Here is a 26,988-nt window from a genome sequence, read left to right on the forward strand (position 1 = left end):
TAATTTTTACTGAACTACCTCTTGAAATATCAGAGAACATTTACTACCTTACAACAAAATGGTATTCTGTTATATTCTGTTCAGTTAGAAAGAATGTTTACAGAACAACAAAATCATACATATAAGGCCTACTTGTCCACTACAAACCCATCTGAAAAGATCATTTGGGAACATTCTTTTTCAGACTACCAAATCTGGGGGAAAAACATCACTTGATTTTATATAGAACTTCCTACCCCACAGAGGAGATTACCACACATACGTGTAGAAATATGAGCTTTGCTCACCACTGAGCATTACATCCACCTCATCAGTTTCAACTTTGATTTTCAGTTCTGCTAACTACTTAATTCAGCTTCAGCAGTTCTCATCCGTCTTTCAGGAAAAGAACTCAGTAGAAATTCTCCTTTCCAAGGCATCACAATTATCATCAAGGACATACATGAACACAGAGGCTATGTTTATAAACAATTCAAAGATAGAAAAAGGAATACGAGCATCTTATGAGCTCTCCTGCATCCTGCACACCAAGTTTATTTTCATTACTGCCTATATACAGTTCTTTTACTGCCTATAGCAAAGTTAAATCATTGAACATAGTCTTTCCAGCCCCTATTACAATTTTATAGTACAGGACTTGGTGATTATCAAACTTCCTCTTGCTTACTTTTGCATATAGACATCCCAATGTTCAACACAACAGCATTTGAACATACTACTAAACCCTTCTTGAGGAGGAACTCTTAGCTAAAGCTGGAAACTCTGCCAGAACCGGACATGAAATTGTGATCTCAATAAAGTCGATGGCAAAACTTAAACCAACTTCAAAATATCAGGATTTCATATCTTCATTTAACACTCTGGGTAACAAAATATATTTGTTGCCCTGGAAGTCTTTTGGCTATTGTTTTTATTTGCTAATCTTGTATCATTCTGGAATATTATGAAATAATTAAGAAATCAAGCTATACCTTGAGCTATGGAAGTGTTGAAGAAATTCTTAATGATAATGTTTATAGTAACAGCTAAGCTACATCTTACTAACTTATTTTCAGAACACAAACTACTTAGCAATAAATTCAACAAAAAATGTTTTTTATTTTAAATTACCAAAAGCTGGGCCTAGTTAATCAATATACTTGTAAAAATGAAATCCAGATTCAAACCCCTACTGGCTAAAAATTAATGTTTTTAGTACAGAATTTGGTAAAATATTCAGTTCTGAATTACATGATAACTTCTACTGTTTAGAACTAAAAACAAATATTAACCTCACATCCTTCCAAAATCCCCAGTTTCCGAATCTTAGATTTTACATCACCTGCAGTTTGAGTTGTCTAAAACCCATGAATATATAGGATTGAAGAAAAATGTACGGCCATAAAAAGAAGACACAATACCATGACACGTCACTTACAAACATCAACAAAGCTACTAAAGTAAAATAATTAAACATCTAAGCAGAGATTACTACATTGATCCATGATCCAAAGACAAACAAAACCACCAAGATAGAAACAACCTTCATGTTAATGGGACAACACCTACTCACCACTTTTCAGTTCCTGAGTTTCTGGTGGCAAAGAATCAAATGTTCTAGCTCCAACACACATCAGCTTTTCCACTCTCTCTGCAGTGATGTCAAGAGGACTGGGAAGTTTATTACACACCATGGCTAAAACACATTGCTAAGGACACATATTTATATATTTATCTATTTCCTGACTGAATGCAAATAAAAGGAAGACAAATGCTTTCAATGTTTGTTTCTTTAAATCATGCTCATGCACTAACTGCCAGCAACAACAGATAGCTAAAATCCAGCTCTGTCTGCTACAGTGCATACAGCTCCCTCTCAAGTCAGCAACAATTTCTGGCATTTATCCAAGCGCAGAATGGATAGTTGAGTAGGGGTGGCTTACCCTATGTGCAACTGTGAAACTAAGAATAGCACAATTGGTGCAAGATTTTAGAACTAATGAGTATTTATACATCAATAATTTGCGCATACCTACTATAATATAATGTGTATTATATTATAAACTATGAGAAGACGGTCTACACAGCAGACAAACAGCAAAGGCTGACCTTGGATTAAGAATGCATATGCCTAAAACATAACACCAGATACTTATGGTATCTGGACAGAAGAGCTAAGAGCTATGGCTCATGGACAGAAGAGCTAAGATACTATTATAAAAAGGAGATTGGCTTATCCTTCAGGAAAAACACTAAAATTTGTATATAAAACTACATAATGAAAGTGTATTGTTAAACTATCTCCAGTTTCATAACTTATTTTCCTAAGAAAAGGATGCGTGCAAAAGCACAAAGTTGGTAGAAATGTAAGACTAATTGTATATATGTAACTTAATATTACAAGTGAGAAAACAGGTCCAGCTAGCATAGGCACAGATGTGAAAAAAGATAACAAATCATACCAAAGCACACATTGAAATACGTGAACACTCTTTGAAGTCTGAGAACTGCCAATATAACAAAAAGTCCTATCTTCCTTAAGGATACAGAGGACTGCATCAGATATTGGTAGCCACTGGCTACAAATGGCATTAAGATGAACTTTAGGGTCTGTGTGCCGTGACTCCCGTGCACCAATTTTCAATCCCAAAGAGGTGACTATCTTTTCAATTTTTTCTTTGTCTCTGTAAGGAAAATAATAAATAGAATAAAAACCACAGTAGCAATACATAATAAGCATCTACAACATTTCTTGTTTGAGTATTTCAAAAATCACCACAGCAGATGGAAAGAGATTCCATGAAAACTTTATAGATCTCACCTTTTCATAACAGCTTCATACAGACTCCATATGTTGTCCAGCACCAACTGCACGAACAAAGGTTTCTTTCCTTTTGACTGGTAAAACATAAACATACAGCTAATTACCAGCAATTCCTCACTTTTACAATAGGCTTAAGACTGCACTTTTAACTGACCATTTTCATAAGGAGCATGTAAAACCTTAATTGCAAATCAAGACAGTTGCCTTTTTCTATACAAGATCACTACTTCCACAGTCTGTCTTATAAGAATGGTACAAGGCACAAAATAAACATGAAACTTGAAAGTGAAGGACAAGGGTTTGAATTTCAAAAAAAGAGCCTGATAAATACAGAACATGTCTATCCTGAGCCTGGTTATCACCCTTTTTCTAACTATTAATCCCCACCTATGAAAACACACAAAAAAATCACCATTAAATGAAAATAGGGAAAGTCCCTTCTCTCCTCTTAACTTTTAGTGCTGGAAATGCTTAATGCAAGAGAAGCGTAGTTTTCAGGCCAAGGTTTCGGTATAGCATTCAATGGGATCTCACTAAATCCTAAATCCTAAGCTAAACACCAATATCCTAAATCCTTAGCTGTTGAAGGACTCGTCAAGCAAGACAGAGATCTACTCACTACTCTGGTTTCTACATTATTAGTCTTCCATTCATCTTGTGTGTTTCACTCTATGCTGAATCCTTGTCCCTTATTTTGTAAACAGAGACATTGAAGAGCAACTGTGAGCAGTTAGATGAGACTTCCTCCATGCAGCTTTTGAATGGTCAATTTTGGAACGTTCTCTTCTCCAAGGGCTGATGCAAGGCTATCCTAGTGACTTTATACTTTCACTGATGTTGAGTGAAAAGGTACTGAGGTCAATTTTCAGAATACACTATGAGGAATAGAATAAAAAAACCCAAAACAATAAAAACCAGGTAATATTTCTGACAACCTACCTACCTGATCACCTTTCATTATCTTCTTTGCTTTTGTATTTAGATAATAATCTCCCCATAAAGTCTTCAGAAGTACTGCAGGCTTGATTCCGATCTTTTGGCTGTACAGTTTGGCAAAATGCTCAATGCTGAAAGGAAACAAAATGCATCTTAATAACTGTAATGCTGTTTACATGTGCTTATCAGCCTAAGCAACGGACAGCTTACATGAAAATCACATACAAATCTCAAATCCTTGTTTTACTCCCATTTTTCCAATTGTCTTCACTTTAGCTAACATTGGTTAACATTTACAGATGCAAAAATATTTAGTCTTAACAGCTCAAAAATGTCATCAGTATTTGTATGGTTTTGTTTTGTTTCAAGTCAGCTTCAAGGCTGAACTCATTTATTCGAAATAAATACTTGTGTACTATCCCCCCCCCCCCCCCCCCCCCCCCGTAAAAACTCAAAAGCATAATACAAAAGTTCTAAATACTTATGTGATGACTCTCAAATTTATTCTATGAAAGACATCCCACAACACATTTAATTATGGCCTGTGACAGAATGGTACAAGTTAAAAATCAAGTATTCTTTTGAGCCACACTTGAGCCATCAGATGGTGGTAATTATTTTTAAAATTAACTACTTAGGGCACTTCCTGTTGTTTGAATCATTGCTTTAATAATGAGTAAAACCCAGAAAATAATACAAAAACTGTAATGCCAAAATTGTGTTATAAAGCCAATTGTTCAGTGGTCCCCATGAGTTATTAAAAGCAGGCTGTTTATGACCTAAAGAGGATGTCCTGAACATTCTATGGTTTCCTTACTGAAAATGTTCAGTGAGCAGTAATAGAAAAAATTTCCACATATTTGCTCCTTGTGCACACAGAAACAAAAATACACATTTACAACCAGAACAATCCTATTTACAGAACAATTATATTTGATAATCTGTTCTTTGAAATCCAAAATTCTCAAATTTCTACACACCTAAAAAAAGACCTGCCCATCTCAGCAAGACATAAGCTATACATTCTGAACAATGTCCAAAAAGGAGATTTCTTTTTCCAGAAACTACCCCAAACTCTCAACAGGGGGAGAACCTTCAAGATTCTTGTGCCAGCAGCTCCTGCATACATATTTATGGCATTCTTTCAACACTTAAGGATTATGAGAAAAGCATATGTACTAACTGCACTGGATGAGGCTGGCACTGCCTAATGGCTTCATTTGTTCTGCCATGACAAGTCATAATACCTTTAGGAACAGAACCCACAACTGTGTAACAGCAGTCAAGGTTTGCCTCAATTAAGAAAATGCTCCACTGATCATATTTCACCAGACTGTACTGCTGGCAGTCCAGAAGTACCTCTTGAAACTAATACAGGAAAACGTTCCTTTCCCCCCCCATTATATGATTTATCAGAACCAGGGCCCACTAGTTCATCTATAAGAAACAAAGTAGTATCAGAAAGCCAACAATCTTCGTTCAGCTTCAACAAATACATTAAAAAATTTTCAATATGTGAGGGAAAAATGGAGAATTAGGACAGGTACAAACAAGAAACATAGCAGATAGGAGTCGTGTTATTTGTCCAAGCTGTAGGCACATTTTGTGGGATAGAGAATAGATTAACACAAATTAGTCTACTGTATAAACAGTCTGATCCAGACCCAGCAGCTGAATACTAATACCCCTTGCCTAAGTTAGATGCATAAATGTTTTTGGCTGATATACAATCTTGTACATCAATAGGTCAATTAATATAATCTTAAAAAAGTATCAATACATAAAGCAGAAGGGAATTAAAATTTGGGGAATCTTAGCAAACGTGGTTTTTAGTCTCATATTCAATAAAAAGCATTTTAAGTTTTTTAAGTTCATCTTGTATCAGCATAGTATTGGCAAAGAATAAACAGAAGCTTTTGAAGCTTTTTAGCCCCATTTGAAGCTAAATTACAACCAGTATTTAGATTTGAGCCTTACAGAAACTCTGGAAGTAAGGTTCAAGCCAGCTGACGAACATTTCAAGTGGCAGGTACATAGCAAATACAAAGAAACAACTAAAGCTTGCCCAGTTATCATTCCACTTCCCATTATCCTAGCATATACCATTAATCATCTATCACACATTCCACTCTGCAGAAATACCAGTTACTAACATAGCAAGTGCTAAAAGCTTTGGGGAAAAAATATTTAAAAAAAAAAAAAAGAAAATTAACACAAGGTATTATCTCTGAAAACAACAAATTCGAGACTCTCAAGCCCTGTTTTAGAGAAATTTTCTTCTCCACCTCTCTGTATATACACTGATGTTATTACAAAAGAGATACATAACCTGGAAGTACATCAGTAAACTCCTGTGTCAAACAGTTCAAATTGAAGTATTTTTTGCTAAAATTCTGAGCTGGAGAAACAAATCAATTTTCTGCCACATTTGTATGGAATTTAATTCTATCTGCAGAGAAATTATCAGAGGAAAAGAAATCATGAAAGGAAGATAACTATCTGAATTCTCACTTTTACAAAAAAACCCCATTATATTCACCTACCATTTAAGAACAACATGCTTGCTTTCTCATTTACGAAGGTGATCATACGGTGTTTATGACCACAGGCTTATATCAGGATGTAGTTCTGTAATCGATAAAATCTTAATAGCTGATGATTTACTTGCAAATATCAAGTAGCTTGAGCTAAAGAAATAGCTTCTAAATTGCTTTTGAGCTTATAATTCTATGTATTGTAAAAAAGTACTCCACTGTATCACTTTCTTTAAGAAACATTTTTCTTAATGTTTAGCATTCCCTGACAGCATACTTAGAATACCAATACTAAACCTAGGCCACCTTTGGATTTCTCAAAACAAGAACTTAGCTTTTTGTTTTCATTTATTCCCTTCCATAGGCTTTGTCAGTATCCAAAACAAAAGTAAGCTGCAAATTGCCCAATCTTTTTCCATACAGGACAAAAATAGCAGACAGCTCTAAATCATTTCAACATCTGCTAAAGAAAACATTCATATTCCAACTCTGAACTTGAACAAGTTTGTAACAGTTGCATCCCAAATACTCTGTATAACAACAGTTTACTACCATAATCCATTTTTTCCATGGAATTTCAAGGAAAAGTTACAAGTCAGGGAAGCTAAAGCCTACAGAAATCAAAATACTGTTTCCCTGCACACCATAAAACAGAAGAGTGACTGTGGGCACCATATGGGAATGGAGGACTTCAGATAAGATGTGTGTTAACGTGCAGATCACCAAAGGTATCGGGAAACCCTCTCTAGCCTTCAGAAATGAAAAGGTCTCCCCTCACACACATCCTCTATGAAAAGATCTCTTTCAGACTAAAGAATATTCCAACATGTCAGAATTTGAAGATTTGTTTTCCATTTCCTTTACACCACTTACACTCTGATTTTTCTTTTTATAAATTATCATTATTCATGGCAAATAATTAAACTAAAATAACTTATTTTATTTTCCATTTCCTCTGCAGTGATAAGAAATATTTGTGTTAGACTACAAACTATGCATGGAATCTTATTTAAGAGCTTGACTTTGACTTAAAAATCCTGGAGCTGATTTTTTTAAAAGGTTTTGCAATATTAAAAGACATGCACTATATTACTGAGTGTATACTTTTAATTGTATTTTCATGATGAAGACAACGACTCCACCTTGTGGCCAAGCAATCAGAACATGTGTAATCTTTACACTAGCCTGCTGCCCTGTGAAACTACTAAGAACAGGACTCAAAAACAGAACTGATCACAAACCCAAATACAGTAATCCAGAAAATTTTCTGAAATTGTTCTATTCCCAAATTCTTACGTTTACTTAAACATCTCTGCAATGCTCTTTAGCAACTGCTGAAACAGAAAGATATCAGGTAACAAGAAATAAGAAATGCACCTGTATGAAGAACAGAAAAAAAGCCAGATTAAGACTGATGAGCACAAACACTTGAGAACAAGTGCATAATTTCAAGGACAAGCCAAAGTCAGGTGCAGAAAAAATAGATCACAGTAATGCTGTGACTTAGAATTGTACTGGACTGAACCAGCCAGCTGAAACTACTGCCCTGATGCCAGTTGCCTACCTTATGCTTGTTATGAATGTCACTGTCCCTGTAGCTGGAAAGTCCAATCTACTTGTGAAAGAGCTCCTGTACTGCCACAGTTTTTGGCCTAGTCTATTACAGCCTATCAAATGTCATCAACTAATAAAATACTAAGTTTACCAGGCTAGGCTGGGCACTACAGTGCACTCAGCAGCTGCTGTGTAAGTAGAACAGCGGTCCCTGTCACACAGATGACAAAGCTGGTGGTATTTTCAGCTGTTCGGTGTTAATAGTATATAAGAATTGATTATATACAGTTGCATATCACAGAAAAATATAAAAACATCTTTAGAAATATGAATCAACTGAAAATACTTTAACTTAAAAAATAATAGTATAGCTAGTAAAAAATAATAGCAGTAATTAAAAAAAAAAAAAAAGACAGTAACTAAATCCCAGACTTACCCAAAACCCCAGCCATCAATTGCGCTGGCAAACACCACATTTCCATGGTCTGGTGAAAAATATAGATGTGAATCATCAGTATCTTCCAATCCAGCACTCCAGTCATAAATTTGATCTCCTGATGCAGTGTCTGAAATACTTTCACTTTCTGTTTCTTTCTCAGCTCTTTCTTCTAAGACTTTAGAGGTAAAGAGTGCTCCAGTGACTGCATTGATCTACAGAAGGATATGTAAAAACACCCTAAGATTCGTTCACTCTTTCACAGCCCTTGCAATTAAAATGCAATTCCCCCACCTTCCAAAATATAAAAAAAGATTTTTTTTTAACAAGATAGCATGCCTGTGATTCATTTTGCAATTTAAAACACAGACCTTGTGTATCTAATCCTGCACGTATGAAGACAACAGGAGTTTGATGAGACTAACATTTTGACTCAAACACCGTGTACTTTCCAAGTCAAAGTCAGCCACATCAGGATTGAATAGAGTATCATGTGTAATACACTTTGTTTCTCAGAACAAGGCATGGTGAAATAGGAACTTGATACTGCCAACAAACAAAGGAGGGCAAAGGGAAACCAGGTAGATAAGTGCTTAAAAGTAAGCTCGGGGGGGGGGGGGGGTGAAGTTTGAAGGCAACTTAACTTACAACTTAAAAGATGAATTAATTTTATCCCTGCATAAATCCATCAATATCAGGAGCAGTCTAAAGATATTATTTGTCTACCTCCAAAGACGCTTAAGCAATTTAACAGGAAGAACAAAACATTCAGCATATTAGTTCCAAAAATGAAGACTCTTCCTGATGACCTGTCAAGAGGCATTTAATACTCTTTTCTCTATCACAGGCATTCTGAATGGACCTCAAAACAAACTAGAAATAAAATGTATCTCAATGTTAAAAATTAGACTAGATGTTACAGTGTTTGATCCTGCAAAGTAAGAAGAAACTGGTTCTGCTGCTCTAAATTTATTCCAGCTATAAGGCAGTGAAAATTACAATCTCTCCCAATTCAAGGATGGAGAAAAGGAGGAAGAGAAAAACCTCAACAAAATCTGCTGTGTGAACATGGCACTATAGCATGAATACCTGTTCTAAGATATTCTTAAGGTGCAAGTATGCTTCCTGAGGGGTGAGCTTGAGCTCCACAATCAAGCGATCGATTTTATTAATCACCAGTACCGGACGTATATTTTCCAGCCATGCTTGCCGTAGAACTGCTTGAGTCTATTAAGAAGGAAATAGTTAAAAAAATTCCATTACAGAAAGTTTGATACCACAAAAGAGATGGAATGTTAAAGTCAATGACAATATAATTCTAAAATGTAATTAAACATATAATAAAGGACAGGTTGACATTCAAACCAGAAATTTGACTCCTGTAGTACACAGTGTTAGTTATTACAGAATTCTGCAGAATGGCAGAATTTCATGGCAAAAATGCCCACAACAACAAAAAACCCCCTCTTTATAAAAGTAAGCCATGAAAGAAAAGCAATCTCAATGTTATTTTGCATATTTTTTCACTTTCAATACCCTAAAAACACAGGTAAAGATATTAAATTTTTTCCCTTAAGACATTTAATTCTTCTCTATACAAATATTCCATTACCTGAAAACTTGTATACTCGCTGTTTCAACCCTACATTACTACACCCACTCACCAGCGTTGCTCACTTTTTCAGCACAACTATGAAACTAACTACCCTCTTTCATACCTCAAGCACGTTGTCATTTATTAAAAACTTTACAAAACTTCTTAAACCAGCTCATCTTTTATTTCTAAATAATACACTCAAGACTTTGCTTACTCTGTCTTCCCTACCCTCTTTCTCTATTTAATATACTTTATTTCACCTGTGGACAGACTCCTTCAACAGCATCCACCACTATGATGCAACCATCACAGAGTCGGACAGCAGTAGATACTTCTGAAGAAAAATCCACGTGCCCTGGGGAGTCTATTAAATTAATCAGATACTCCTGATCACCTAGGATCAAACAATAAATTAATATTTCAGAACAGTTTTCAAAAATATTTCTTTCAGCCACCCAGTTATACTGCTTAAGCTATTATTAATTTCTAAGGACTAAATCTGCAGTAACCATTACGCTTAAGAAAAACTCCAATAGGACAGGAAGACTGTCTGCAGCATAACATCTAGTGGCTTGTGCCTAATTGGTTTTAATTTCACTCTTAATGCCAATCTTCATCTTTCAATGCCCAACTACCTTCAGAAAATTAAAAAGAAAAACACACCAGCCAACCAAAGGAAAAGAAAAAGTCTAAACCTGAACAAGTTTGTAGCAGCATTACAAAGAGATCACTAGCTAAAACACAAATCAACTGCATTACAGTCTGCATTTTAAAGGTAAATCATGACAGACTGTCATAAAAATAAACCCTACATTCTTGATCAAATGCCTCATTTAACCTTGCGATTTTTTGAAAACACACTTTTGACTCCACATTACTAAAATATCTTCAATATATCAATACAGGAGAAGTTTTTGGTATTTTCTACACTACTCTCCAAAAAAATTCTGCTTGGCGGAGACTCCAGTCAACTTTTGACAAACTCACTGCATTTATCATCAGCCATAATCAAAGTCAGATCAAACGATTTTCCTGTTTAAGAAGTTGTATTAGAGTCTAAATTTCAATACAGAAAAACAACAGACATAAAAGGTTCTAACCAATAAAAGTAAGGTCATTTCAGAGTCAACAATAAAACAGCCACAGTTTACAATACTTAGCTAGAAGATCATTGATTTCAACTATTTTTTATAATCAGCTGTAGCTGAAATGGAAAGACTAATGGTGGCTTTTCTGTTTGTGCAATTTTTCTGCTAGTTATTCTTTTTTCTGCACAAGCCTGTTAGTAATGTATTTAATGTTTTTCATTCATGGTGAGGAACATGGAGTCATAACAAAGGCAAGACTGTAACTACACTATAAATAACTCTCTGAACAATTTATAGCAGAGTATAACAAGTACCTTGACACAGAAGTATAGTAAAGATAAGACTGTTCAAATCATTTAAAAATTTGTTGTTTTTTGAAAGAAGATCTTGCCTTTCAGTCACTTTATTTCAAGACTTAAGTTTAAAATATAAAGATTTAGATCTAAAATAAAAAGATAAAGGCAACTATTCTCATTGCCTCCACTCACAGATACGATCGAAGACCGTTTTGCTAACCCTGAGATGGAACTTGATTATCTTGGTTAACAGTCAAATACATGCCTAAGCCAGTGCAGAATCATGGCCTAACACTGAGAAACACAAAAGTAAAAGCTGCATACAAAAAATGCAACAATGAAGAGACAGGGAAAATTAACAAAAATGTATATTAAAGTTTATACTTGCCAGCATCAACAACTTACCTTTCACAAAGTGCAATGAAATTGCACTAGATTTCATTGTTATTCCTCGGATCTGTTCATCTTCTCTACTGTCTAGATATCTCAGCTGAGTACAAAAACAAAAGAAGAGGTGATAAATCTGTAGAATTATCTTCACAAGTTACTTATCAACTGTCAAAGAGTATGACTGCGCAAAAATGAGATTTAGCAAGACGAGGAATGGAATTTCCTTAATCATCACTGATTTACAATCCCAGCACATAGACACCACAATTTTGTTAAAAATGACAGTATAACTCTACCTTTCCTGCCAAGCGGCTAGAGATTATTCCATTGCTAGATATTAGACAATCAGCTAGAGTAGTTTTGCCTGAAAAGAAAAATAAATTAAATTAATACAGACAATGGAAAAAGATGCGACGATATTAATAAATCCGTTTATTCAACTTCACCTTCACCAGGTACACACAAATTTATTTCTGAAGAGTGGATGCAACGTTACCTGTCATGACCCGAAAAGCAGATGAAATAACAAACGGTACATCAGAACTTCAATATATCATGCAATTAGACAAAAGATTCATGTCCTAAAATGAACATTTATTATTTCCTCCTACATAACAAACTTCATCCATTAAGTAAGCATAAAAATACAACAGCTTACCTCACACTCGCATATAGTTAATTCATGCCAACATTCAGCATCACAAAAGTAGAAAACGTTTGGTTTCAGTTATTCTGAATTATTATAGTGTAACGGTCTCTTAAGTTCTAAAAGATAAGCTGCATCAGGACAAAAGAAATGTGCCTAAAGCAAATTTACTTCCCAGAATCAGGATTAAGACAGTTTAAAGCTAAATCCGTGAAAACCTTCTGCTTTAAAACAGTGACCAAAATATCTCACCATCATTCAACCTAACACACACACAAGCTTTCTGCCAGTCACAAGCACGTGTCTTACCATGATCCACATGGGCTAATATACAGATATTCCTGATTCCAGAAGTCTTCTTCTGGAGGCCAACCATCTTTTCCACACTTGTGAGGACCATGGTTAGCTAATTCTGTGAACGGAGCAAAGTATTTTATTCAGGAGGCAACTTAACAAACAGGTTGTTTGGGTTTTTTTTAATTACGTAAGTTGTGATCAGGGAAACCTCCTCTGACACGTGGAGCGTGTCACGTTCCTCAGACACCATTTGTAGTACTACACCTCGGATACCAGAAACTTACAAAACACGGGACACGTTTCTATGTTTAACAAGAATCAGGGGGTTGGGAGTTTTGGTCAGTTTTTCGTTATGTATGAACAGAGAGCCGCTCGGCTCTCCGCACCCGAAGGTGTCCCGGAGAGGCACAACCTCACGCTTTACACTCAGGCCGCGCAAACGCGGGGGCTGCGCGTCCCGTCCCGTCCCGTCCCACGTCTCGCCTTCCCCTCCCGCCCCTTCGAGCGGGCACCGCCGGGAGCCGCAGCCCCCCGCCGCGCTCCCCACGGGGCTGCTCCCGGCCTCCAACGCTACGGCTCCGCACAGCCGCCCCCGGGACCGCTGCCCCAGGGACCGCTGCCCCGGGGCGGGGGGGGGCCGCAGACCTCCCCCACCGTTTCCGCGCCGAGGACCGCCGCAATGCCGCTCGGGGCGAGGGGTGCCCTCAGGGCCGGGGCTGAGGCGGGGAAGGGGAAAGGCCGCGCCGCCCGCCTCGCGCGCCCGCTCCGCCTCCCGGTGCGCGCGCGAAGCCGGTCCCGCGCCCCCCTCCTGCCGCGCGCACCCCCCCCGCCCCCCGCCAAACGGCCCCTCACGGGGAGGGGGAGGGGAACAGCCCACCTTCGCCCTCCCGGCGCCGCGCCGCCCGCACCCGGAAGCCCGCGCCCGTTCCTCCCCCGGCCCGCCCCCCGGTGCGTGACGCCAGACGGAAGCCGGCGGAGGCCGCTCACCGCGAGGACGCCGCCGTTGCCGCGCGACGGAGCGCTTCCTTAGTTACCCCGGCGGAGAGGCGGGGGCGGCGGCAGGGAGCATGAAGCCGCCTCGGTGTCTGTGTGAGATTTGTACCTGCGGGTAAGCAGCCCCGCGGGTCGCCACCCTCTTCGGGGAGTGGGGGGAGACTTCGGGTCCCCGGGAGGGTGTCCCCCCAGGAAGATGGCGGTGGCTCCCCCTCAGCGCTCCGGGCCCTCCCAACGCCACCCCCACAAAAACACCCTGCATCTTGTCCCCCTCCTCACCCATCCCGGGTTGCACGGGGACCCCCATGTCTGGTCGCGGCTAGTATTTTTAGCAGTGGGAAGGCAGAAAGCGGGTAACATTGCCGTTTCAACAGTTTCTGGCTTCCCTTTTTTCTAAAAGGGATCTCCTCGGTAAATAAGAGGTAATATGTTCATGTTTACATCAGGTAGGGGAAAAAGCAGATCTTAAATGCATTACAATAGAGAAGAATGGGGACAGCCTTTCAAAGCCACCTAGACTAAACCTCAGGATCAGGCTTTTCCCTAAAGCAGAGCCAACTCCGCTGTGTGGAGAGAGGGACTGCACCAAAGAAACCCTCATAAGAGTTCTGGCTAAATCAACCTTGACAGAAACCTGTACAAGCACTACGGCCATTAAAAGAGATTTAACCTGTCTGCCTTTCTAACATCACCTGCAGTAATACTCTGCACTGTGAAGGGAAGCCCCACTAATTTACATTCCATGATCCCATATGGAGACACACAGTTCATCATTGTCCTATAGCCTCTTTGGCCCGGGGAGGCTGGCATAAGAGGGTACAGCAGGCAATTTGTTTGGTTTAAAATTACTATTACAGGTCTATAAGCAATATTATCAATGCCATAGGTAAAAAAATTCACAAGCCAGGTCTTCCAAAATCATAATGGATTTAAACCTTGCAAAACTCCCATATATGTTTATAGGTTTGGAGTCAGTACTGATAATATTTCCAATTTCTTCCCTGTCTACTTAAAAAAACATGGAAAAATAATCATCCTAGGATTCTAAGATTCACTCTTTAATATTAAAAAAAAAGTCTAACAAGTACATACAAGGAGAGTCATCATAAGATCACAAGAGTGTGATCACTATCTATTGAAAACACAGGGCCAATCCCATGGCTGCAAAGCGCACCATGAACTACAGGTTTCGTTTCGAGGTTTGTATAGCAGACACACTCCTTATGTGTTTCTGTATGGGAAGTCTGTCTATCTGTTCATCGGGCACTTTTTTTGATCTGTAGACAGAGATGAGAGACAGGCCGCATGTAAACCTTCTCATGTTCTTTTTGGCCAAGACTGTGGGTATAGTTTGCCCCATAAATTTGTTTCAAAAGTCCTTGATTAATGAAGAGTTGGAACACATTGTTTTCATGATGATATATCAAGTCTGGCTCAGGCTCAAGTATAAAGATGGTGAGATAACACAATCTGACAGCAGAAAACGAGGTTCAACTCAAGCGAAAATTCTCAATTCAAAACCAGTTTAATAATATGAATAATTGAATAAAACACACACAAAACTTATGGTTTAAAATAAACATCACTGAAGTTTTTACAGTCAATAAAATCTTAAGCCATTATTGGTTTAGGCAGGACATTGTGTTTGCTTCAGTGGAGCTATAGTCTTTCTGTTTTTAGGGGAAGACTGGTTGCTTGGCAGTGTTACCTGGATATCGCAATGCATACATATCTTAGAAGAGATTTCAAAGTGAAGAAAAAGATCTAATATTTTGTAGAAGTTATCATTTAGCTATTTGCAGGAAATTTTGTGGAGATATAATTGCTGTTTAATTCTAAGTAGTAAAATAGAAGAAAACTATCTTTCTTAGCTGTTCACAGAAGAAAAAACACTCTGAAAAATTTTACAAGTACAGAGGAGGATAGTCAGTAAGACGGAATTTTATTCTGCTTTCTCTTTACAGGGAAGTGAGAAGAGCCTCCAAAATTCCAGAATGACTTTTTTTGCATTGTGACATATACAAGCCACTCATTAAAGGCTCACATCTGAGTGCTAGTGTTCATACTTAGGGGTTGCAGTCTTGGGCTCTTAATCAAATAATTGTTACATGATTTTAAAGAATATTTTAAATAGATTCCTTCTTATTAGACTTAATCACTTTCTGTGCCTATCAGGTGATCTTTTTCAAAATCAGCAAATAATTGTAATGCCAAAAACCACTGGAAGTATACCCAGTGCTGAGCATGCTGAAAGATCAATTTGCAAAATAGGTCCTATGCTGAGGACTTCTCCATTTTTAATAACTGACATCATTTCTAACCTTTTGAGCTTAAGACTTTTGCAGTAGCATAAGATGCTACCAAGGCGGCATGATGATCACTTTCAAGCTGCTATGGTAGAGATGTAAGTTTGGTTGGGATTTTTTTTTAATAAACCACAAAAATGTTCTCAAAACTGCATTGTGCAGAGCAATGGCTGGATTCTCTATTGTTTGCTAAGATATTCCAGATCCATTTCTTATTTTAGAAGTGGTATATTTTTAATGTGGAGAAACTATGAGCTAGTCTTACTTGGGATTGATCCATAAAGAGAAGGAAATATTTTTATTTTCTTATTTCCCATAGATTCCAAATGTGTTAACTTAGTACAAGAGAAAATTACCCCCTGCTAGCAAGTACAGTCAGGCTTCAGATCACTGGCTCAATAGAAATGTCTAACAGCAAATACAGGATGTTAAATCTGGCCTCCAAAGGAAGAATAAAGCCTCTGAGGTAGATGAACTCTCTGCACTCAAGAATAGTATTTGTCTGCCATAAAAGATAATCACAGCATACAAAAGCATAGAAGCTTAGTTTTGAGACATAAAAATAAACTACTGCTTTATCTTCTTCTCAATCTGTCAGCCTTTACCCATTTATTGCACTTTTGTTATCATTATCATAAAAATCTAGATTTCTGAATAAATGTAAGTTAAGAGGAAAGAGATTTCTGTAAAATATGGGATATTTAAGCCTTCATGCTGACCACATGTAAATACACACAAACCAAATAAAAACTACCAGGTCTCCTGTCAACACTAGGAAAGCAGATGACTCTCAAAAATACAGTGTCCATACATAACTTCTGTCTTTCAGACCATAATGTGTACACTGGTGGTTAAAAAAACCAACAACTTTGAGGGGGTTTTTTTGTTTGTTTTTTAAAATAAGTTCTTTATGATGATAAGCATTAAACTTTTCTCATTATTAGTCTAGTTCTCTGAGAGGAAAATACTTTGTGGGAAAATTTCAAGGGTCTTGCTAGCAATGTATAAAAAACAAATGTGTGTATGCCAGATCCTATATAAGTGAAATTCAGCATCATTCTGTTAAAATAATGAGAGCAACAGCATTTGGCAGCAGAAAGCCCATATACTGTCAATTTTATTTAACTGAGATTCTTTTCAGACGTTATGCAAGCCACAAGATAGTTAGTCTCCCTCAAAGAAGGGAAATAATAATAATCCATCAAAGCAGGCATCAGTCAGTCATGGGGGAAGGCATATTCTCACCAAATTAATTTTGAATTATCAGTATCTCTGGGGTTGAAGTTAAGATAACTACAAGTAACAAGTTTAAAATAATCAGTGACTCAGGGAGTTCTCGCCAAATTGTAAGCAATGTCTTTCATTTACCAGAACTGTAATTTGTCTTCTCTGATGATTCTTTGCATTGTCTCTCTAAAGAGCTGTGATGCCCTATGCAATCAGTTTTATAAAGTTATTATCTAAAAGAAAACTTTTGGTTTGGCAGTTAGACAACATCCAAAAGAGATTTATCAGTTAACCAAAAAGCCCCTAATCTCTTCTCCAAGTCAAATTCACATTTATATTAAGGTAATTTTACATTGCCTTTTAGGCCCACTGAAAGTTCTTTCACAGCACAAAGTAGGATGTAGGATCTTCCTGAACAGTCTTGTCTGAATCCATGTAATTTCATGCATAGTTAGAGGCTGTTCAGAATTATTTCATATGCTAGAAATGACTGGGATCAAGGACATTTTTGATTCAGCAATGAATTCTAAGGCAATTACAAAAGCATCTTTCCTTGGAGAGATACATTAGGTTACTTTCACCTCTGTCTTGAACCTACCAAGAACTACAGGCTCACTCTGCAAGTAATTATTTTTCTAGTACCCATTTCTGTTTGTAGCATGACTGTTCAGCAATATGGGGGATATACTGACAATATTGCTTAGAAAATAGTGGGAGTTAAGTCTTTAAAGACTGGTGATACCAGAACAGAGAAGGTGTTTTGTTTGGTGATTGGTCTTCTGGACCAGCTTATGGCAAACTGAAGACTGTCAAAACAGAGTTTTTGTAGATGAATACTGTTTGTTTCAAACTCCTTTGAATCATTTGCCTAAAATATGTGAAGAACATTATAATATGATACCCTATATTTCAACTAGCTTTCAAAACATACATTCAATGTTTTTAGTTTCTGCTTAGCTGTTACTTTTAGATGCTACATGACACAGCATATACTGTTCATACTTACTGAAAAAAATATTACTAAGGTGGTAACTGAATTTCATGAAAAATTTAGTGGTAGGGAAGCACCGTGCTGAGAAATAGCACATACTCACCTCCTTGTTTTCCTGCCTTTTCTGTTCTTTCCCTCCTCTTCCTTTTTCCTTTCCCTGATATTTTCTGAATAGATGTCTCAATTGTTACTTGACCATCTGTTGGCTTGATTGAAAAGGAGTAAGCACCTGAGGCTTTGAAAAGATCTGGCTTCTTAGACAGGGCTACTTCATTTCTCATTTATTGAACTACTGAGCTGGCAAAGTTAGGCAGCGCAAAGTAATACCAGCTTTAGGGATCTCCAGTTCCAGACAACTTCTTTTAGTGGTTTTTTCATTTTACTTTTCCCAGCAGGAGTCCTTCATGTCTGTTTCTGTATTCTATTTTACCTTGCTTTAATTTATTTTTTTTCCTTCTTGGTATTCAGTGCTAGCTAAATTTCTCTGCAGACCTTTGAACTATTCCTTGGGTATCTAGCTTCCTGAAACTTGATTTGTACCCAGTAAGAGCTGTACATTTTTCCCTTCTTCTTCTTTAGTTATTTTTGGTTTTCATGTACAGAATTTTACTCACTTATTTAAAAAATTATGCTTTATTTCTTGTTATTTCCCTTAGCTTATATCTGAACCAGTATTGCAAGTTGTCAGCCACAAGTAGGAGGAACATCTTTCATGACGTATCTCCTTAAAGGAGATATTCAATAATAATCACGTCAGACAAAATAAAATTTTTAAACTATACTTGAAACAAACTACCAGAGACATTTAAGTATGTTATGCAAATTATAATTAATATAACAAGATTTTCAAAGCAATATAGAAAATAACATGTACATTTTAATTTCATGCGTAATTTACACAAAACAACAAGGTATAAGTAATAAATTAAGTCATGATATACCTCTTACCACCTTTTAACACAATGGTGTCATTAAAATAGGCAACAATGACAAGCAGGTGTAATTGAAGTAAAATCTATTAAGGAAAAGGGATGTTATTACTTCTAAACAAACATAGTTCCTGGATAGAGGATTTAGTCCTTGGAAAAAAGGATTGAAAAGTCAGAAATGGCCTAGAGCACTAGAAGCGCAGATGAGATTTAACACCACTAAAATTTTAATCAAAAAGGGTTAATCAAGAGTTGTAGTGAAAATAGGTGAGCAGATGCGCAGAAATAAAAAGACAACCAATGAGGGAAAACAGTAAAAAACAGACAACGTGAGAGGAGAAATGAAGCATATTTATTTTTACAAATAAGACTAGTAATATCATTAAAGATTAAAAAAAGAGAGGAAAGTGCATCTTGGTGGTAGCATCATTTAGAGGACTGAGATCAACTCTATCCATCCTTTGTATTCTGTACTAAGGACTAACACACAGATACTGTTTACTACTGTGTCAGTATACTGTGCTCTGGGACCTGTGCCATCAGCACAATATTTTGTGTTTTTATCACTCAGAAAAGTTTTAAACACAAGCTACTGACATTGTTCAATCTTCTCCATTTGTTATTCACTCCCAGTAGATAGGGCATGGGTTTTCCCCTTAAATGAAACTATTCAAAATGATCTCATCTGATGTGTTTTACCCAGGCGCCATCGCTGCCCTCATAAACCCACAAGGATTTATGATAATGGACAACAGCCGTGCCTCACAACAGAGTATGTGGAAAAATATCCTAAGTATAGCAACATCTCTCCTCCCCGGAGCCTTAAGCCGAAACAAGAGTACCAAGTGCATCGTGGGAAAATGGAAGGAATTACAACATTTAAGTAAACATTTTGAAGCAATGTGTTTTACAATTACCCTATAAAGTTTCTTATACTTTCTCATTTAAGGGGGGACTGAACATTGCAATAATTTTCAAAATGCAATCACTGCATCCTTTACACTTTTAGCATAATTAAAAGTATAAATTTTGAGTGTAGAAATACAGTTACCACAGAAAGGTCATAAAAAATAGTGAAGCACGCATACAAAAATATTTGCATTCTTTACAGCATCCTTCAACCTGTAAAGATAATCTACAATTTTTGTCCTTGTTTTCAGCCTGTTTTGGAACTCTAGGTCTCATTGAGCCTGAAAAAGCTGGCAAGCTGGGGAACTTTCTGTAATACATGTGTAGAATCTGAGATAATGGGAAAATGAAACCTTAAGGAAAAGGAACAGGGATTTTTTTTATTCAGACAGTTCTAAATTATTAGGAGTTTGAAGAAAGCCAACTGTAAAGGGGTTCAGTAGGTCTGTCCTGTCAGTGCACAGACCCTGATGTTAAGCTTACAAAATTAAAGAACATCTTTCAAAGAGTTAGAAAAAAGCATCACTCATTCATTATTAATAATAAGACAGAGGCATAAACCTTCTACTTTTTCCAGTATTGGGGTTTTTTTTAAGCTATAAGGGCAACAGGTGAAACTTCTTTATTTGTTTATAAAAAAACAAAAGGGACATACATAGAAAAGCCACATGCCCTTCTGCAAGATTGATTGTGTACTGCATATACTGTTTAAACACCTACGTATGTAATACACACCCTTTTAATGTAATGTGCCCATATAAAGATGGTCAAGTGCTGTTTCTGATTATATTCCATTCTCCTCATGCAATTAGTAAATGCTGCCCCTTGTATTAGTTTGATCTTTGCTCTACTTCTGCTTTCTGGATCATTTCTTCGTAAAATGAGAGCAACTTTTTCTAATCTCCTTTCAGACATCTTAAAGAATATTTTTGAACTGGGAATGAGACTGAGAGTGTTGAAAAAGTTGCTTCACTATCTACCTTTGAATAAAGGCTATGTCATGCATCAGAGACCCTAGATTTATGTACCATGGTTTTCTTTCCTCCTCACTATCCCTCTAACATATGGCAACAGATTGATTTTTCAGAGTAAACATTGTAAGTCATTGTTTTTCCATATAATGAAAAAATGACAAAAGTGACTGTATCAGAAAAATGAAGTTTTTTAACCAGTGTTTCCTTTTTCCCCAATTCAGATCTGATTATTTACCATATGATATTGTGAAGCGGCCTTTTCGGGTACAAGAAGAACATAAACCAAAGACGGGAGAGATAGAACTGGGAACCACATATCAGAAAGATTATAATGCACATAAAATACAACCAGTGACATTAGTAAGACCCCTAGAGAGAAAACACACTACAGGAGGAAAATTGGATACCATACCAACCTATCAAGGTAATAATATATGCTGCCTTTAGAAAGAGAAATAACCAAGATGAAGGTAGTATTTTGAATTATCTATATTAGAAACTGGATTTCTTAGTTTGGGCCAGAGAGTAAGACATAACAGCAAGTGATAATGCCTTAAGATGTTCAGCACTCCAGTTGTTTAGAGGTGACATTTATTGGTTCTAAACGAAAAGCCTTCTTTAAGGTTTTCTTGGCTAGAAGGAGAGAAATTCTAACATACACTTGGAGAGGCTATCGCAGGCAAAAGTTGGTTGCAGTTAAAGTGCCAATATATCTTTCAGATAGTTTTAGCTCATGTAACATTTCTTTCCACAGAGTAGGTCAAAAGTTGATTTTAGATTTCTTTCTTGTGTACTGTATAGCTTGCGTATCATCCTTGTAATGATCTGTTTTGACACAAATTATTCTATTACAATGGTCAGCACAAGGGCACTAAATCTTTTAAGTCATTCTGCCAAGTGACCTTGATATACTTTATACAAGTAGAAAATTTTATACATAAAATGTGTTACTGAATTTGTTACATGTATTGCATTGCAGCCCCAGTTAAAGTAAAAATAAATTATATGATCATCATCAAATAAATCACGAAAATCAAGATGTTCCTGATTATGAAGGCCAGTGGTATTGAAAAGATGCTTGAGATAACAAGAATCAGATTTGGCTATTAAAACAGGACGTTAGAATGCTTGGTGCAAGAAAGAGTTGGAAGGATAACATTTGGGAAAAAAGGTTCTTGAAAAAAAGGCAGAGTTATATTTCACTAGCTTCTTTAAGCTTAGGCCTATGCTAGATAGAAATGCATTGATATAAATACATTCTATTTATATTTATTAATTCTAAATAATTTATAAGAAATTTAAACATTTCTATTTAGCCTACGGGTAAGTAGTAAGCTAGCAAATCATGAATAATTTAGCCTAGTCTCAGCATACAATGAAGACAGCATGCAACTGCTTCATGTAGATGTTATGCTTCATGTATGTTAGCAGTTCAACAGGGAGTAAGGATCAAGGAGTGCAAAAACACTGGAGCTGAAGTAAGTACAGTGATTGCAAGACAACAAATTGATTTCAACTGCCCGTGAAGAAGTTTAGACTGGACAGTAAGTTTTGTAACTAGAGCAGAACACTCTGTTCGTAAAAAAAATCCCAGAAGCAAAGAAAAAAAAAATCCCAACAAACTTTAAGATGATGCAATGTTGATATGGAAATTATGAGAGACAATTCTCCCAATCAGTAGTGAACATGACCCATTAACCTATAAGGTTCCTTTCAGTCTTGTATATTTGCATAAACTTCTAAGTAAAATGTAAGATATTGTATATAAAACCTGTACATGGCTATTTTCTGTATAGAACATACACTAAATATGTACATGCAATGTTTTCTTTTTCCTTGAGGAAATATTCAAAATAGGGCATCATGTACGATTTTTTCGTCTGTTTTTATCACTCTAATAATAGAAGACAGTTTTGTCATATCACAAACACGCAGATAACATTATCTTTCTCACTTAAATCCATTGTCTTTGTTCTGCAAGATTTAATAGCAGAAGAATTGGGCTTAATTTTAAAGGAATGGTCTTAAGTAATAACACTTGTATGGTGAAGTTTTGTTTTTGCCTTAAAGATGACTATAGGTCATGGGAAGTTCAAAGAAGGGAACCTAGTAAGGTGGAGCATATATACCATCCACCTACAGAGAAGTTTGGAAATTCTACTACGTTTCAAGATGACTTTGTTCCTAGGGAACTGAATCCCAGACAAAGTTTTAAACCTCCTTGCGTAGCCAAGCTTTCAGATGTGCCTTTCGATAGTACTACTAGCCATCGCACTTCTTATATTGCTCATCAACTGGAACCAAAATTCGTAAGATCGAAAGAAGAGTACAAGCCAAGCAGCCAACCCTTTGAAGATCTCACAACCCACCAGAATGATTTTAAAGGGCTACCTGGGCAACTTGCAAAAAGCTGCAAGCCTGAAAATGCAAAAGTCGCATCCAATGCTCATTTTAATGGAGTCACTGAATTCCAGGATCGTTTTCAGCCATGGTTGGTCTCCTTGCCTGAGGTCCGCAAAACAAAAGAGTACATTCCATCCCCAGGCAACATAGATTTTAACTCCACGAGCCATCTTGATTATGTTAAGCATGAGATTTCTCCTGCTGCCCCCATAAGGCCAGTTTCTAATGGAAGAAGAACCAATGCCCCTTTTCAAGGGAATACTACTACAAAGGAAGACTTTAAAGCTTGGGGCAGCTGTCGGCAAGAGATTACTAAGAAACAACAGGAAATCCCAAAACCCACGGGAAAATTTTATGATTTAACTACATTCAAATCTCATTACATACCACATCAGATCATTCCAGCTCAAAGTTTCAAACCTGTACATGCTATAGTTCCTAATTCAGCTCCTTTTCAAGATGAAACTATGTATCGCACAGAATATACCCCAAAGAAACAAGAGACCTGCCCAGCAAATTACCCATCTCCTCCAGGTTATGTCTATGTAACCACAGATTCTCATGGTCACAAATTCTTCCGCCAGCTTACTCCAGAATTTTCCCAGTCAAATAGTAATCCTATTCCAAAGGAAGTAGCTGTTCTGTCATAATACTTAAATGCAATATTTCAATCACCCTGGTGAAATAATTGGAATCCTACTTGTTTGTTTTTTCTTTAAATAACACTGAAAGCAAATTAATTTTGCTTTCTGATTTGCAAATTTGCAAATTCTGATTTTAAAAGCATTTAAACTAATACCTTGAAGAAAATCAAAGCAAAACCAGAAATTTATTACAAGACTAATAAAGATTTGCCAATTTTTGTAGGAATAATGCATCTGACATGGCATCTATTCTTTTTTTGATTGTACATTCTAGTTTTCTTGACTTCCCAGATTTCCATTATGCTCCATCTCAAGCATATGTATTGTACATTTAATTCTTTCAGATTTTCTGCAAATCAATTGATTGTATTTATGAAATAGCAAGTATCTTTTGATCGTAACTTCTTTTTCATAGTAAGCAAATAATGCTATAATAATCTAAATAATTAGCTCATCAGTCCAGTTCTTCATGTCATCACTACTTTGAGTAATCTGATAAGAAGATTTTTTTCTTTTTTTTCTACATTTTGCTGCCCAAAGCACAAGATAGCATCCCATGACACCTAGGCATTTCTAAAAACCTAGTTTTAGCTTTAGTCATCATTACTTTCCCTTCATTCAGTTCTGAGGAGAGTATAAAGGTCACACTGTAATTTCTGATAGCAATTAACAAGAAGTAACCTTGCTGTTTTTCTGTAGCAGGTCATTAGACTCTGTTTCCTAATTTCTCTGATAGTGCTTTTTCAGCCTTACTTCAAAAGGAAACAAAGCTGATGCAAAGCTTTGGACACACTGACACACTAAGCGTGTATCCTCCCCACCTGAGTAATTTTTAAACCCAAGGTGCAAATTTAATCAAATTTCACAAAGAGATTTCACAGATGATAGTTTTTCGAGTTTCTAAGGTAGATGGTGAGGAAGCAGTGAGAATAAGGTTCAAAAAGTTAACATCCATCCACCACAGTTATTGAACCTGCTATCTGATTTTTAAAGCTAAACAGTGTTATTACTGCCAAAGTTCACTGCAGAGGCAGTCTGCAGGGGAAAATGGCAGAAAACTATAAAGGTGTATGTAGAGATAACAGAAAATAGTGTAAACTCAGTTAAAAAAAGAAATATCAACTGAGATGCAGAAATCTCTAGACAGCCTGGCTTCAGTGTGTCTGCTCTTCAAAGAATTACTTGTTACAAATACACAGAAAACGGAATTTTCATAGAAATTGTACATGCAATGATTATGGTTCTGTATGAGATATTTAGTATTTTCTCTATGTATCTTTAGCTGATTTTGGGAAATCTAGACTGATTTCAGTCCTATTATGTTCTTGATTTAAGCAAGTTCCAATAACTAGTTTTATGATTAACAGTATTATCATGTTATATCACAGTACTGCAGTATGATTTTTTTCACTATTGCATATCTTGTACGCATTGGTATAGGGCAGTCATTTGGGTTCTGAAGAATTATGTGCTTGTACTTCATAAACCAAATCACCAATAAAAGGACTAAGATCAATGATGGAAACATGTTGAAAGCAAGAACTGGATCATATGCAAGGAAGAAAGCCGAACTGAGTATATTATCTGTGCATATATTAGCATTGTATGAGAGAGCTCCAGACATTATTACAGCATCAGTTACTTTTAGGTAATTTTTGTCTTTGTACTGTGTTTTTTGTAATATGACTTACTCTATTAATGAAACAACAATTCAATTAAACTTTTCTCTCTGATGATTATTCACGTCCCCAGCTGGTAAAGACATGTTTTGGATTGGGCATGAGCAAGGGCAATGTAATGCTGCGATATCCTAAAAGCAGGACAGGAAAAGTCTAATTCATTGTCATCCTTCCGTACCACAGAAGAACACAAACTACAAATACCAAATACCCTTTTCTTTATGAAACTTGAGTCACTCTCTGGCATCAACTGAGGAAACAAAGTCAAAACTTCGCACAGTTACACCTACCCAAGTCCATATCCTATACACAATCTTGGTACCTCATGAGAAGTTTACAGAAGATCCTAATATCCTCCAGCTCTCTTTTCTAGGGAGGAAGAAAACTCATTGAGAAATGCAATCTGAATCCATGAAGTTATGTGCGCCTGCATGTTCTGCTGAAAATGGCTCCTCCTCTGGGTCTGAGAGTGAGCCCAGATGCTTTTTGTAATTTTCACAGCTGTTTTTTTAGTTCTTAAGTCACTTTTTTCCCCCTGTTAAGTTATAGAAAGTCATTTGCTGCCACCTACCAGCACAGTACAAAAATTTTTGAGAGGAAGTGGAGGGCATATTCAGAGACATTTAACAGTTCCTCTGCAGATGTGTTTGAAGACTTTTTTTAGGGTCGAGGGGGCATATTCCCTTTCATTTTCCCCTAAGTTTAATAGTGAAAGAGAGAAGCTTTTATTACATTACAGTTGAAAGAGCCACACCCTACTGATTGTGCTTCCAGGAAAAGCATCAAATGACATCATAAACCTTCAGAGGGTATTCAATACTTGAGGTCAACTTTTTCATAATCAGAATGTTACTGAAATGCAGACAAAATGAACAGCAGGCTGGAAAACTAATATTTCTCAAAATAACAGCTGTTAAAAAAGCATTTTATGATGTCATGCTAAACCAAGATGTAAAAGCGGAAAAGTTACTCATGGATTCAATAGCAATTCTAAAAGTGCTTTTCGTGCACTATGCTATACAGCACGCTCCACAGAACTGCGGTACAGAGTCTTTTTTTTTTTTTAAAGACTGCACAGAAACAATGCATTGGTGACACAAAAGGAAAATTAAATAGACCCATGCACCTTTGGCAATGTTACCATCTAGGATAACTGAAACACCACCATTTCATCGCTAGACATGTATTTTCAATTTAATAAAATTTTTTGAGGCTTTTCTCATTCATATTATTTATAAGACTCTTCTTTCTAAAGACTGTTACACATATTGGATATTCTGAAACAAGTTTTTTTCACGTAGCTATTCCCATCACCCACTAAATATAACACATAGAGCTGTTCTGTTGGATCTAAAT

General features: G+C 36.7%; 2 protein-coding genes across 5 annotated transcripts in view; one reads left to right on the plus strand and one right to left on the minus strand.

Annotated features, from left to right (window-relative positions):
• Nucleotides 1-13,498, minus strand: part of EFL1 (elongation factor like GTPase 1) — an 81,800-nt gene extending 68,302 nt beyond the window's left edge. Inside the window, exons 1-11 of one of the 2 annotated variants that reach the window (XM_072870535.1) lie at nt 13,455-13,497; nt 12,590-12,692; nt 11,931-11,998; nt 11,650-11,734; nt 10,121-10,254; nt 9,353-9,490; nt 8,264-8,478; nt 3,747-3,870; nt 2,801-2,877; nt 2,527-2,663; nt 1,553-1,675 (exon numbers count right to left, since the gene is read on the minus strand). In XM_072870535.1, coding sequence (XP_072726636.1) covers nt 1,553-1,675; nt 2,527-2,663; nt 2,801-2,877; nt 3,747-3,870; nt 8,264-8,478; nt 9,353-9,490; nt 10,121-10,254; nt 11,650-11,734; nt 11,931-11,998; nt 12,590-12,680 — 1,192 coding nt within the window. In that variant the 5' untranslated portion in view covers nt 12,681-12,692; nt 13,455-13,497. Of the gene's footprint in view, nt 1-1,552; nt 1,676-2,526; nt 2,664-2,800; nt 2,878-3,746; nt 3,871-8,263; nt 8,479-9,352; nt 9,491-10,120; nt 10,255-11,649; nt 11,735-11,930; nt 11,999-12,589; nt 12,693-13,454 lie in introns of both variants that reach the window. The other variant, XM_072870536.1, reaches the window with a different exon arrangement.
• SAXO2 (stabilizer of axonemal microtubules 2) lies at nt 13,388-26,810 on the plus strand. 3 transcript variants are annotated; one of them, XM_072870537.1, is made up of 4 exons: nt 13,388-13,685; nt 19,727-19,906; nt 21,128-21,330; nt 22,977-26,810. In XM_072870537.1, exons 1-4 carry the CDS (start codon nt 13,645-13,647, stop codon nt 23,957-23,959), a joined length of 1,407 nt encoding a protein of 468 aa, XP_072726638.1. In that variant the 5' UTR covers nt 13,388-13,644; the 3' UTR covers nt 23,960-26,810. The 3 variants fall into 3 exon arrangements, with proteins under 3 accessions (XP_072726638.1, XP_072726639.1, XP_072726640.1); XM_072870538.1 differs by having other exon boundaries at nt 19,727-19,795; XM_072870539.1 differs by lacking the exon at nt 19,727-19,906.
• The last annotated feature ends 178 nt before the right edge of the window (nt 26,811-26,988 follow it).

Source organism: Ciconia boyciana, chromosome 8 (assembly GCF_034638445.1).
Source record: "Ciconia boyciana chromosome 8, ASM3463844v1, whole genome shotgun sequence".
NCBI classification, from domain to species: Eukaryota; Metazoa; Chordata; class Aves; order Ciconiiformes; family Ciconiidae; genus Ciconia; species Ciconia boyciana.

Bases quoted from the DNA above. Each gene is read 5' to 3' on its own strand.
- SAXO2 (XM_072870537.1), top strand. From the start codon at position 13,645: ATGAAGCCGCCTCGGTGTCTGTGTGAGATTTGTACCTGCGG. The intron at 13,686-19,726 runs GTAAGCAGCCCC...TGTTTTACCCAG, and splicing joins TGTGAGATTTGTACCTGCGG to GCGCCATCGCTGCCCTCATA. The intron at 19,907-21,127 runs GTAAACATTTTG...TCCCCAATTCAG, and splicing joins GAAGGAATTACAACATTTAA to ATCTGATTATTTACCATATG.